Genomic DNA, 13630 nt, shown 5'->3' with positions numbered 1-13630 from the left:
CAGGATATCTTATATTATTTGTGACTATTGTGAAAGATGTTTCCATAATTTCTTTCTCAGCCTGTTTATCCTTTGATTAGAGGAAGGCCTCTGATTTGCTTGAGTTAATTTTATTATTAAATCCAGCCACTTTGCTGAAGTTGTTCATCTGCTTTAGGAGTTCTCTGGTAGAATTTTAGGGGTCATACTTAAGTATACTATTATTATCATCTGCAAATAGTGATATTTTCGTTCTTCCTTTCCAATTTGTATCTCTTTGTCCTCCTTTTGTTGTGTACTTGCTCTAGCTAGAACTTCAAGTACTATATTGAATAGGTAGGGAAAGAGTGGGCAGCCTTGTCTAGTCTGAATTTAATGGGATTGCTTCAAGTTTCTGTCCATTTAGTTTGATGTTGACTACTGGTTTGATGTATATTGCTTTTACTATATTTAGGTGTGCCTTGAATTCCTGATCTTTGTAAGACTTTTACCATGAAGGGGTGTTATATTTTGTCAGATGCTTTCTCAGCATCTAATGAGATGATCTTGTGGGTTTTTTTTCCTTTGAGTTTCTTTATATAGTGAACTACGTTTATGGATTTCCATATATTGGAACACCCCTGCATCCCTGGGATGAAGCCTACTTTATCGTATTGAATGATCATTTTGATGTGTTCTTGGTTTCTGTTTGCAAGAATTTTATTGAATAATTTTTCATCCATGTTTCATAAGGGAAATTGGTCTGAGGTTCTCTTTCTTTGTTGTGTCTTTGTGTGGTTTAGGTATAAGCATAATTGTGGCTTCGTAGAACGGATTGGGTAGTGTTCCTTCTGTTTCTATTTTTGTGGAATAGTTTGAAGAGTATTAGTATTAGGTCTGCTTTGAAGGTTTGATAGAATTCTGCACTAAAGCCATCTGTCCTGGGATTTTTTTAGTTGAGAGACTTTTAATGGCTGCTTCTATTTCTTTTGGGGTTATGAAATGGTTTAGATGGTTTATCTGACCCTGATTTAACTTTGGTATTTGGTATCTGTCTAGAAAATTGTCCATTTCATCCAAATTTCCCCATTTTGTTGATATACGCTTTTGTAGTAGTATCTGATGGTTTTGTGAATTTCCTTGGTTTCTGTTGTTATGTCTCCCCTTTCATTTCTGATTTTATTAATTTGGATAGTGTCTCTGTGCCCTCTGGTTAGTCATGCTAAGGGTTTATCTATCTTGTTGATTTTCTCAAATAACCAGCTCCTGATTTTGTTGATTCTTTGTATAGTTCTTTTTGTTTCTACTTGGTTGATTTCAGCCCTGAGTTTATTTTCTACCTTCTACTTCTCTTAGGTTATTTGCTTCTTTTTTTCTAGAGTTTTTAGGTGTGCTGTCTAGCTGCTAGTGTATTCTCTCTCCAGTTTCTTTTTAGAAGCACTCAGAGCTATGAGTTTTCCTTTTAGCACTGCTTTCATATTGTCCCATAAGTTTTGGTATGATGTGCCTTCACTTTCATTAAATTGTAAAAAGTCTTTAATTTCTTTATTTCTTCCTTGACCAAGTTATCTTTGAATAGAGCATTGTTCACCTTCCATGTTTATGTTGGCTTTCTGGGTTTTTTGTTGTTGTTGTTGTTATTGAAGATCAGCCTTAGTCTATGGTGATCTGATAAGATGCATGGGATTATTTCTATCTTCTTGTCAAATGAGGCCTGTTTTGTGACCAATTATATGGTCAATTTTGGAGAAGGTACCATGAGGTGCTGAGAAGAAGGTATATTCTTTTGCCTTAGGATGGAATGTTCTCTAATATCTGTTAAATCCATTTGTTTCATAACTTTGTTAGTTTCACAGTGTCTGTGTTTAGTTTGTGTTAACCATGATCTGTCCACTACTGAGCGTGTGGTTTTTAAGTCTCCCACTATTATTGTGTGAGGTGCATTGAATGCTTTGAGCCTTGGTAAAGTTTCTATTATGAATGTGGGTGCCTCTACATTTGGACAATAGATGTTCAGAATTGAGAGTCCTTCTTGGTAGATTTTTCCATTGTAGAATATGAAGTGTCTGTCCTTATCTTTTTTGATAACTTTTGGTTGAAAGTCGATTTTATTTAATATTAGAATGGTTACCCCAGCTTGTTTCTTGGGACCATTTCCTTGAAAAATGGTTTTCCAGACTTTTTTTTTTTTTTTGGTTTTTCGAGACAGGGTTTCTCTGTGTAGTCCTGGCTGTCCTGGAACTCACTCTGTAGACCAGGCTGGCCTCGAACTCAGAAATCCGCCTGCCTCTGCCTCCCAAGTGCTGGGATTAAAGGCATGCGCCACCACGCCCGGCTACGGTTTTCCAGACGTTTAATCTGATGTATTGTCTGTCTTTGTCACTGAAGTGCATTTCCTATATGCAGCAAAATGTTGGGTCCTGTTTCTGTATCCAGTCTCTTACTCTATGCCATTTTATTGGGAACTGAGTCCATTGATATCAAGAGATATCAAGGAAAAAGTGATTGTTGCTTCCTGTTATATTTGTTGTTAGAGGTGGTTTTATGTGTGTGTGGCTGTCTTCTTTTAGGTTTGTTGAAAGATTACTTTCTTGCTTTTTCTAGGATATAGTTTCCCTCCTTGTGTTAGTGTTTTCTCATTCTTGTTTTTTCACTGCTGTCTGACATCTGGAATTAGGATGTTTAAGGTGTTTCTTTGCATTATCTGTTCTGGTAGGTGTGCTCCATTCTTTGGTTTCTGTTGCCAGTCTCTGCATCCTAGAAAAACATGTTGACTGTTTGGTCCCTGGTAGAAATCTCTTTTGACTACCAGTCTAGTACAGCCACTGGGGGTCTCTGGTAGAAAGTGCTTCTGTGTACTGGTGGCTAAAGCAAATGGAGAGGGACTAGAAGAGAAGGTTAATAAGGTGTTGGGAAGAGCTAAACTGGGTCTCTACTAAGATGCAGAGTCACCATGAAATGGAGGCAGGGGAGGGAAGAGGGGGTCTTACAGCAGGCTATAGTAGGACAAAGAATACATTTGGTGAGACAGGAATGAAGGGACCTTGGCCCGATATTAATTCCCTTAATGGTGTGTCTCCAGATTCCATGTAAGACTACTCAGAGGATAAGAACTTATTCTTCTGAAAATTTTCTCTGTGTTGTCGTTTTTACTTTTACTCCATGTTTTAGTTAATATAAACACAGATTCTTAATTTTGTTTATACTATATTTTATATCTTATTTATGTTATATTCGTGACTGCAGTTTAGATTTTAGTAGTCTATGATATCAGAGGCTACAAAAAATCAATAAAATATCAATCATTGAGGAGAAATACTTATATAATCTAAGAGAAATTTTCATTTTTATAATAGTATGATTTATATAATGTATAGAATAGTACTTTAAAGTATATAGTTTCAGCAGATACAAACAGGCATTGTACAACATCATTAGAAATTCTATTAGAACATAATTGTATAGGGGCCTCTAGAGTCACAGAACTTATGGATAGTGTCTATATAGTAAAGAAATTTGTTTATGACTTATAGTCTACAGTCCAACTCCCCAACAATGGTCAGCAGCAGTTGTAAATGGAAGTCCAAGGATCTAGCAGTTATTTAGTCCCACAAGCAAACAGGCAAAGAAGAGAGAATCTTCCTTCTTCCAACGTCCTTACGTAGATCTCCAGCAAAAGATGTGGCCCAGATTAAAAGTGTGTACCACTATGCCTGGATCTAGGACTTGCTTTGTCCCAGATGGCCTTGAACTCAGAAATCTCCTTGCCTTAGTCTCTTGGGATTCATAGCCACTATGTCTCAAGATCTCCATGCCAAGCTCCAGGTCAGAAACTTATGTCTCCCAACCTCAAGGCGAGCCTTCCAATTCTGGATTGTAGTTCATTCCAAATATAGTCAAGTTGACAACCAGTATTATCCACTACAATCCACCCCTTGTCAACTTGACACAAATAATATCTCATGTCCACATGAAACAATAGCAGTGTCATGAATATGCCTAACATGATATCACTATTCCTCATAGAATTGCAAACATATTTGTATATTTACAATGGGGTAATATCCCTTGGGAACATTCTTTTAGTATCTCAACTTAAATACCAATTGATGTTAAAGAAATTGGAAGAAAGACAAATGTGTTCTTAACAAAATAAAACAGAAGCATTTATATTATTTTATAATCCTCTTTTCTGCAACTGGTTATGTGCTCTGAGCTGGTATTTATATCTTCCTCATTCTGTATTTCCTCTACCCTCTGCAAGCACCTCAGCAGGTCTTGGCTCTTTTCCTGGAGCATTCACCCATAACTTCATTCCTGATGGGTCTGTGTCATTTGTCATCCTGCTTGGATTAGGCTGTTGTAGTTTCCCATTGACTTTAATCACAGGACATGGTAGTACTAAGAGACGCCCTAAGGGATCTCCTGCACTCCAGACATAATCCTGCTTACCTCCATTGTGGAGAGGCAATCCAATTTCCCCATGGTAATCTGGATCTATCACCCCTCCTAACACTGTTATTCCTCTCTTAGCCTGTTGGTTTAAGGGCATTAGAAGCCCAAAAATGACCAGGGGGAAGTCTGAGCTTCCAGTTCAATGGAATGTTTGTTGTGGCTCCTGGTAGGAGCATTCTCTCCTCTGAAACCAAAACTTCTAGGCCAACAGAACCTAGAGTTGATGCTATGTGTCTACTTTGATTGTTTTACACCTTGTTTTGGGAGGTAGAATCTCTCATTGAACTCAGAGTTGGCTAATTTGGTCAATCTAGCTAGCCAGTTTGCCCTCAGGATCTCTTGTCTCCACCTCCCAAGCACTTTGTTTACTGGTGGGATACTATTCCCACATGTCAGTTATGTGAGTTTTCTGGTTCTGAACTTGGGTCTTTATATTTCCATGTTAAACACTTTGCCCACTGAGCCATTTCACTAGCCCATACAAATACTTTCTATGAGAAAATAGAAAATATGATACATAGAACTTGGGAACTATTTTCTCTGTCTCTCTGTCTCTGTCTCTTTTTCTATTTCTCTCAGGGCTCTCTATGTAACCCTGGCTGTCTATGTAGACCAGTATGGCTTTGAACTCTAAGATCTCCTTGCCTTAGTCTCCTGGGATTCATAGCCACTATGCCTCAAGATCTCCATGCCAAGATCCAGGTCAGAAACTTGTATCCCCCAGCCTCAAGATCAGGATCACAGGTGAGCCTTCCCATTCTGGATTGTAGTTCATTCCAGATATTGTCAAGTTGACAACCAGGAATAGCCACTATAGTAATCTAAATTCTTTTAAAGAGGTTAAAATATTGCTGGGTGGTCATGAAAAGACTTTGATGAATAGTACGTAACACCCATAAATTAGTTTTATTTTTCAGAATTAAAAGCAGAGACAAGAAGTCATATGTTATTTTGAACCCAAGTAAATGCTCTCATTCATTAAATAGATTATGTTCATTTAGTAAAATCATATTTTAAGCTATTGTTATTTTTATTGTGTCTTAGAGAAGTCTTTTGAATACCTTGTCTTCTATTTCACACTCGCAAGTCCTCTTTATTTTTTGCTTATTTTGTGATTTGTACTTTGGAGGTGTATAGTGACTCATCTTGATGCTTTCTTTTTTTAAAATATTTTATTAGGTGTTTTCCTCATTTACATTTCCAATGCTATCCCAAAAGTCCTCCATACCCTTCTCCCCCCTCCCCTACCCACCCACTCCCACTTTTTAGCCCTGGCATTCCCCTGTACTGGGGCATATAAAGTTTGCAAGTCCAATGGACCTCTCTTTCCAGTGATGGCCGATTAGGCCATCTTTTGATACATATGCAGCTAGTCAAGAGCTCCGGGGTACTGGTTAGTTCATAATGTTGTTCCACCTATAGGGTTGCAGATCCCTTTAGCTCCTTGGGCACTTTTTCTAGCTCCTGCATTGGGGGCCCTGTGATCCATCCAATAGCTGACTGGGAGCATCCACTTCTGTGTTTGCTAGGCCCTGGCATAGTCTCACAAGAGACAGCTATATCTGGGTCCTTTCAGCAAAATCTTGCTAGTGTGTGCAATGGTGTCAGCGTTTGGAAGCTGATTATGGGATGGATCCCCGGATATGGCAGTGTCTAGATGGTCCATCCTTTCGTCACAGCTCCAAACTTTGTCTCTGTAACTCCTTCCATGGGTGTTTTGTTCCCAATTCTAAGAAGGGGCAAAGTGTCCAATGGAGTACTACTGAGCTATTAAAAAGAATGAATTTATGAAATTCCTAGGCAAATGGATGGACCTGGAGGGCATCATCCTGAGTGAGGTAACCCAGTCACAAAGGAACTCACACAATATGTACTCACTGATAAGTGGATATTAGCCCAGAAACTTAGGATACCCAAGATATAAGATACAATTTGCTAAAAGCATGAAACTCAAGAAGAACGAAGACCAAAGTGTGGACACTTTGCCCCATCTTGATGCTTTCTTAATAAGGGGAAAAACTAAGAATTCTCAAGATCAAGTCTCAAGTATTTAGCAATTGAATTTTTAAGGGTGGATACATGTATATTATTCATCTGCCCAAATTGTAGATAAATAGTACACTGAAATAATTAGAAATAGGAAAAGAAAAACGATTTAGAGTTATTAAGTTGATGGCAGTTTAAGGCATGTCCATGGTGAGGTAGAGTGCTTGACAAGTGACTGGAAGGTTGAATACTCTCCTTTATACAACAAAATTAGCAGTTTCTCATACTGTACACATATGCAATAAAAACATTAAACTCACTTCTTAGCATAACCATGGCACTACAATTTATGTTATATTTATAGTTACTCAATATATTGTTAATTCTAAAATAGCAAGAATTAGAAAACCAACTAGAAACAATTTACTTGGTGAGATCAGGTTGGAAAATATAAGATAACTCTCTCTGAGATAGTATTTTTGTAAGATAAGATAGCACAAGACCCTTATCTCAGATGGAGTGGTTAAGAAATTCATGTAGTACACCATTAAGTATACATTTTTTCTTTTCTCTTTTTAAAAAGGAATTCATCAGTCTTATTTTTAGAAAACATGCCTTATTTATTAAGTAAGCATCTTCTTTTGACAAAATAGTGAACCATGAGATTTAGTTATTGACCCAATTATTGCTCGCCTTACATATAGTGTAGTTTCACAGATTGCTTAAAATATTTGCTAGTAATATTTAGCAGCAATATTGGTATCCACAATACCTGGCCAATGTCCAAAACCAAAATGTAGTATAAATGTACTTTCTTTTTCTAATTTATTGTATGTTGAACATTTAAAATTACATATGACATATTGCTGAATCTTGCTGAGAATAATGAACACTTAAAAAGAAATTAATCTTTTATAGTTTCTTGTGATATACATTGTTTAACACCAATTAATATCAGTGCTTTATTGACTATATTGTGATATATGTAATAGAATTTGAAAATATGTGAACCACAGAAATTTATATTTAAAATCAGTTTTCTCTCTTTTCACTTTATAGAATTAGTATAAGCAACTACTATATTCAATGAAATTAAAGGCTAAGGTTTGATGAATGTGAGGGAACTCTGAGCCAAATTTAATGGTAACTTCTGTAATTCCAGTGCTTGGAAGAATGAAACAGGGATCAGAAAATCTAGTCTGATGTAACAGAATCAGAAAGTATAGTCTGAAATTGGGTTGACCGTGAAGTTGTTCCCCCTTATGTAGGTAAGAGCCTCTTGACGTTGAAGAAAGAGAAGTTGCTTTAGAATTTCCCTACCTTGAACACCCTTTCCTTACTTCAAATACTTTATCATCTTCCAGCCACTTTTTGAATTCTGTTGATTTGTAGGGTAGGAAATGAGTCCAATTCATGGGAACGAAGAAGCAGGAAGGCTCTTTCTGAACTGCTATTGTTACAAAATGATGCCACATTTTCTAGGTTTAGCTAAAAGAAAAAAAAAAACTGAGTTTCCTCATTCTTTCCTAGAGATTCTATCCCAGAATTTACCAGGCCAGCTTTGAGAGGTAATGTACTGAGGGGATGTATGGTATCAGTAACTAATCACTCAGCAGACTTTTCTCTGAGGGAGCAAAACTTCTCTTCTATAGCTTATATCCCCCAGCAAAATCTCTCAAGTAGTATAAAAATTGCAATGTCATTACATTCTATTTTTAAATGAATAATTACAAGTAAAAAAAAAAACAGCATGTTCCCAAATTTCTTTACATGATTAAACATTTTACATACTATAGGTTAAAAAAGTAAATTATTCCCAAGGATCCACATAAATTTATTTTTAAGTAACTTATTATAGATTAACAAAGTATAAGCAAGCAATGTATTTTTTCTCAGTCATGTCTTTTACTGGCAGGCTGCAAAATTTGCAGTTACAAAGAAAGGATCAATCATTTTATTACTTAGGGATGAGGGGTTTGAGACTCACATCACAGGTCTATTTGGAGAATATGCTAGAGTGCATGTGTACTGCCTCCATCTGTTGTCACTCCCGTCTTGGTGTATATGAGGGTAAGCATGGGGAGAATTTAACTAAATTTTCAGGGAAACAGTTTGTAAATACTTCATATTCTCTTACACCTTCTTTGGTGAGAAATATCTGTCAGTTTTTGGTGGTTTAGTTGAAAATTCATTGTATCACTATTACCCATACTTATGAATTAACATTAATAGTATGAAATCATTCTCATTCAGTTGTTATACTAAAATAACAAGAGAATATGTTAAAATTCAACCAAAATAAAAATTATTATAAAGACATGAATTTGAAGGGTAATTATCATTTTTGTTATTATTTTGTTATATCAAAACATGAGTTATCTGAATACTGGCAACTCTTATGCATAGCAAGGATAAAGAAGATGAAAATTTCTATAATACTGAGATACATCATGGTAAATAAACTGTGGATCTCTTCCTTAAGTCAGTACCTACCATAGTCAGTAGAAGTGTATTCTTGGCAATAAAATCACACATTGAAATGGAAAATCCCCAACTCACCTCTACTATTACACTTGCTATGCTGACATGAGAAATATATTTATCAGTATATTTTTAACAACTCTACAGAAAGGGCCTCAAATAGGGAATGATCATAGGTTATACAAACAAGAATGTTTTCTCTGAGGTTTAGAACCAATGTCTGTAAGAACCTGTCTAAATAGTCAGTATATGAGTAATAAGGAAACATGAAGAACATGAGTAATAATCCAGTTACGAGTTTGCTAATTAAATTTCTAGTTATGATTCAAATGGTATAATTATCTAAATTGACTTTTTATAGTTAGTTATTTTTTTGAAAATTCAGTTTATGTGACAAGTGGAGAGAGCTTACAATTAGAAGCTCTGTATGCTGCTACCCTAACCATTGACCATCATTCAACCATCTGCATTACTGACTTTTTACTTGTTTCTAAATTCCCTTCTGATTTATTCCATTATACCATTTTTCCCAATGGATGGAAACCGCAAGAGGACAGAGATTCTTCTCTTATATTTCTCTGACTTAGTGCATACAATGGTACCTATAAAGAGGAAGATGCTCATTATGCATTTGCTCAACATCAATTCCAATATCTACTGTCCATCTAATTTAAAAATCCCCTTTCTGCTCCCAAACTACTCCTTTTCTCTGTTCATTCTCCCAATGTTGAAATGTATTCTGTCTCCACTCTTCAATTTTGTAATTATCACCCTGAATTAGTTACTTTTTTTTGCTGTGTTAAAGCAACATGACCAAAAGTGACTTGAACAGTAAATTGTATCTTGACTTAAAGGTTCAGGAATGAGTTCATAATGTTATGAGTGAGATGGAGTCCGAGCAGGAGGCTAAACATTCACATCGTCAAAGACAAATAAAAAGCTGAGAGTACAATCTGGAATTGGGTAAGGCTGTGAACTCTCAAAACCCACCCACAGTGAAGTACTTGTTCCATTAAGGCTCCACCTCCTACAGGTTCATAACCTCTCCAAATAGTGCCACCAATCAGGAACCAAGTTTTCAAACATATGAGCCTATGGGAGACATTTCTCATTTAAATCACTACACAACCATTGTAATAGAACTTACTAGTTAAATGCCGCCAATGTCTGTGTTTCCAGCCCTCATTTTCCTAGAATCAGAGGCAGGTATAGGGTTTCCATCCAACAACATTTTATGCCCTTTCAATCATGCAAGATGCCTTTGTATAAATTCTTTCACTGTAGTCTTTACTATTCTTCCAGATACTTTTTACAAACATTTAAGACCCTCAGGGTTTACATTGTAGAATGGCAACTTTTTATCAAGTGTGGGCAAGACCCCTAAATGCCACTACCATTCCTTACAAGTGATACAGTTAAGGAATGTTTGGGGGCTCCCATATAGTTACATAGTTAAACAAAAGAACAGTACAGCACCTCTCTACATTGACATTTCCCACGAGCACATAGTTTCATTCTGGGGTGCTCCTCCTGAGGTAGGTCCCTAAGCATTTCCCTATGCAGTCTTGGGAGGGCTGGCTTATGCTTTTTGACTTGTTTTGGCCCCAGGGCTGATTTTAGCCCACCATGGCTGCTGCTAGGATTTTAACTATAGTAGGATCTGGATCAGAACCAAGGTGTTTGTTTTCCCATCAGCTGTACCCGGGTTCTGAAAGGTTCTAGGCCAAACAAAACATTTCGTCCTCAGTACAGTTCATACTACATATGCTATGGGATAGCTCTTCACCTCATATCTTTTCTTCCACCAACTTTTTGCTCAGAGTTTAAAGCCTTCCAAAAACTCACTAATGGAATGTTTTGGCATTGTGTTAATTTTCTTCCTTGTAGACTGGATAGTCCATTTTGTCTGCTCTTTCCTTTGTTAACATCAGGTATGTGCTTTAGTACTTTATAAATCCAACTTCTGTGCCAGTTTTGTGGTGCTAGTCTGACATCTCTCTTACTGCTTAGAGATCATATCCCTCCACAGAGCTCAGCAAAACCACTAAAGTTCCATATTAGTTCCAACATCTCTGATGGAGCAACCTTTTTCTTAACTCTCCTGTGAGTCTAGTCTTATATGGCCTATGATTCAAACACAGCCTTTGCATACCTCGTTTTCTCAGGAATGCTTGTCTTTGCTCATGAACTGGTCATCAAACATTGCCTCAATCATACCTGTTTTATTCGGTTATATTTGCCTTTCCTCTTGAACCAGGTGGCAACACTGTCTCCCAATGCCTAGCTTTGTCAGTAATGTTTGTCTTTTATCATGTGGTAGCTGTTCCTCATGGAGATTTCAGAAGGAGCTAACCCAGTGTCCTTAATGGCTTGTATGAGCCAGTATATCAAAGAATGCTGCTTCTCTCTTTGCCTCAAGTAATGCAGCCTTTGTTTCTAGGAGGAATGGCTTGTAGGTTGGTTTACTCAGCTTTGCTTCCTCCTCACTAATTCCATTTACCCCAGCCTCATGAACTATGCTGTGGTTGGTCTTTCATTCATCCCTTTATGGTCTTTTCTAATTCAAGCAATTCACATACTGGCTATTTCCTGTTTACTGTAGTTTCATGTAATGATCCATTGATCCCATCTTAAGACTTCTATATGCAGGTTTATCAATTCTGCCTTGCTCACTCCCTCCTTACATTCTTACTTTCACCATGGATTCCAAACCTTTGGAAATGGAGCTTTAGCACATATTTAGTTTGTATCATTTATTTAGTGAAATTTTATAGTCTACAGAATACATGCCATCTGTGTCCATAATTTATACCTAAACATTCAATATGTTGAAGCCAGTGTGGCTTTTTATTGTGAAATTGTATATTATAATGTATAACAATGATCTGAGTATAAGCTTATACCCTATAACCTTGCTATATATGTCTCTAGATTTTTTTCTTTCTTTTTAGGTATCATGGGATATTTTCTTTGTAGATAAATCGTGCCATCTATTATATAGACAAATTTTCTTCATAGGCTTTCTCTGTATGTATGTGTATACACACACACACACAAAGAAATATACTAATATATTTGTGGTTCAAAATTATATTAGTATTATGATAAGATTGGCTGAATGCTCAGGTGAAGAATACAAGGAGTGTGAGATTGGCATTGTGCCAGAGGTATTTGCTGGGGCATTTAAAGCTTGTCGCTATGATAAACAGATGTCCTCCTATATGATTTCTTACAGACACCCCATCGCAGAGGGTGCAGTTTATTCTTGGAACTGAGGACGATGACGAGGAGCACATCCCTCATGACCTTTTCACAGAGCTGGATGAGATTTGCTGGCGTGAAGGGGAAGACGCTGAGTGGCGAGAGACAGCCAGGTAAAGATGTCGGTTGAACAGTGAAAGAATATTTTTATTTTATCTAGGTCATTAGAAGAATGATGATCTAGTCCCAGTGCAACGATTCTGCAAACATCTAGGGTTTTTGCAGCTTTCTGAATTTGCTCATCTGGCCTGGGCAGATCCTGTAATGGTATATGGGTCAGAATGAAATCTGAAGGCAGTAATTAAACAGTGATGCAGAGCCAGCTACAGCTGCAGCCTTCAAGATAAACAGTAACATGGTTTGTATACCAGCAACGAAACAATGGAAATCAACAGTAATGAGTTTCTAACTTTTCAGCTGTTGACTTATACCCAAATTGGTGTTATCATGTGCTAATTTCACTGTGGGCTTTTTTGGAAAAAAAAATCATGAAAAAGAATTTTGTTATAGTTCTCAATTTAATTTAGTGTTTGGTAAAGAATAAAAATATTTTATGTTGCTTCTCTAGCATAAGATTTATTAAGTTGGATGTTTTAAAAATATCTTTTAAAAATATTTTCTATATTCATAATTAATATTTTAGTTGTCCCATATGATTATGAATTATTATAAAAATCAATGAGTTAAATTTTATACCTTTCACTAACTTGTGCTTTCTTACATTTATTTATTATTTAATAATTTATGAAGTGTCAATTAAATAAATGGTAAGTAGAATAGCAGCAGCAAAAGCATTAGATCTTGCCTTCAAAATATGCAGTCTAGACAGAGCCACATAGTGTAAATGTTTTGCCATGAATACTGTGACTGATGGATGCATAGTAACTGCAAAGACCCAGGGTTGCCCTTGGTCTACTGCGATTAAGGTCTTTATATGAATGTGACTCACCTGAGCTCTATCTAAAATGTAGGTTTTTTTTATATACTAGGCATTCAGTCTTAAGTTCTGCATTTTTGTATCAGCAACATAAATTTATGCAATCATTTAAAATACCTAATTGCTATATAACTGAACTTTATTTAGCGAATCTTGACACACCTCATCCATTTCATCTAGATTTTCCAGTTTTGTAGAGTTTAGGTTTTTGTAGTAGGTTCTGATGGTTTTTTTAATTTTCTCAGTTTGGATGATTTTCTCAACAGATACCACATACCAAAATTAATCAAGAGCAGGTAAACTATCTAAACAGGCCCAATATCCCCTGAGGAAATAGAAGTCATTAAAAACCTCCCAACCAATAGGATAGCCATTGCTACTTGTTTCAACTTTTTCCTTTTTCAATTATATATTTTAATCTATTTTAGTTCCTTACATCTTGAGAGGAAAATTCTTTATAACATATCTGTATGTACATTTATATGCTTTTATATATGTATAGTGAATGTTTTATCTCATTGCATGGCCTTCCTTTTACATTTTTTATTAGTA

The 13630-nt window shown here is 36.2% G+C and overlaps 1 protein-coding gene across 16 annotated transcripts in view; it reads left to right on the top strand.

The window, feature by feature from the left end:
* The window catches only part of Slc4a10 (solute carrier family 4 member 10), a 458674-nt gene that overhangs the window by 332840 nt on the left and 112204 nt on the right, over positions 1 to 13630 (top strand). For all 16 annotated transcript variants that reach the window (XM_085834843.1, XM_085834838.1, XM_085834841.1 and 13 more), the window contains one exon: positions 12116 to 12254. In XM_085834843.1, the coding sequence (XP_085690969.1) occupies positions 12116 to 12254 (139 nt within the window). The remainder of the gene's footprint in view (positions 1 to 12115; positions 12255 to 13630) is intronic.

This window comes from Mus caroli, unplaced genomic scaffold (genome assembly GCF_978045245.1).
Source record: "Mus caroli unplaced genomic scaffold, Mus_caroli_1 scaffold_2, whole genome shotgun sequence".
Classification (NCBI taxonomy): Eukaryota; Metazoa; Chordata; class Mammalia; order Rodentia; family Muridae; genus Mus; species Mus caroli.
The sequence above is the reverse complement of the archived record's forward strand: the minus strand, read 5'-3'. Positions and strand labels throughout refer to the sequence as shown.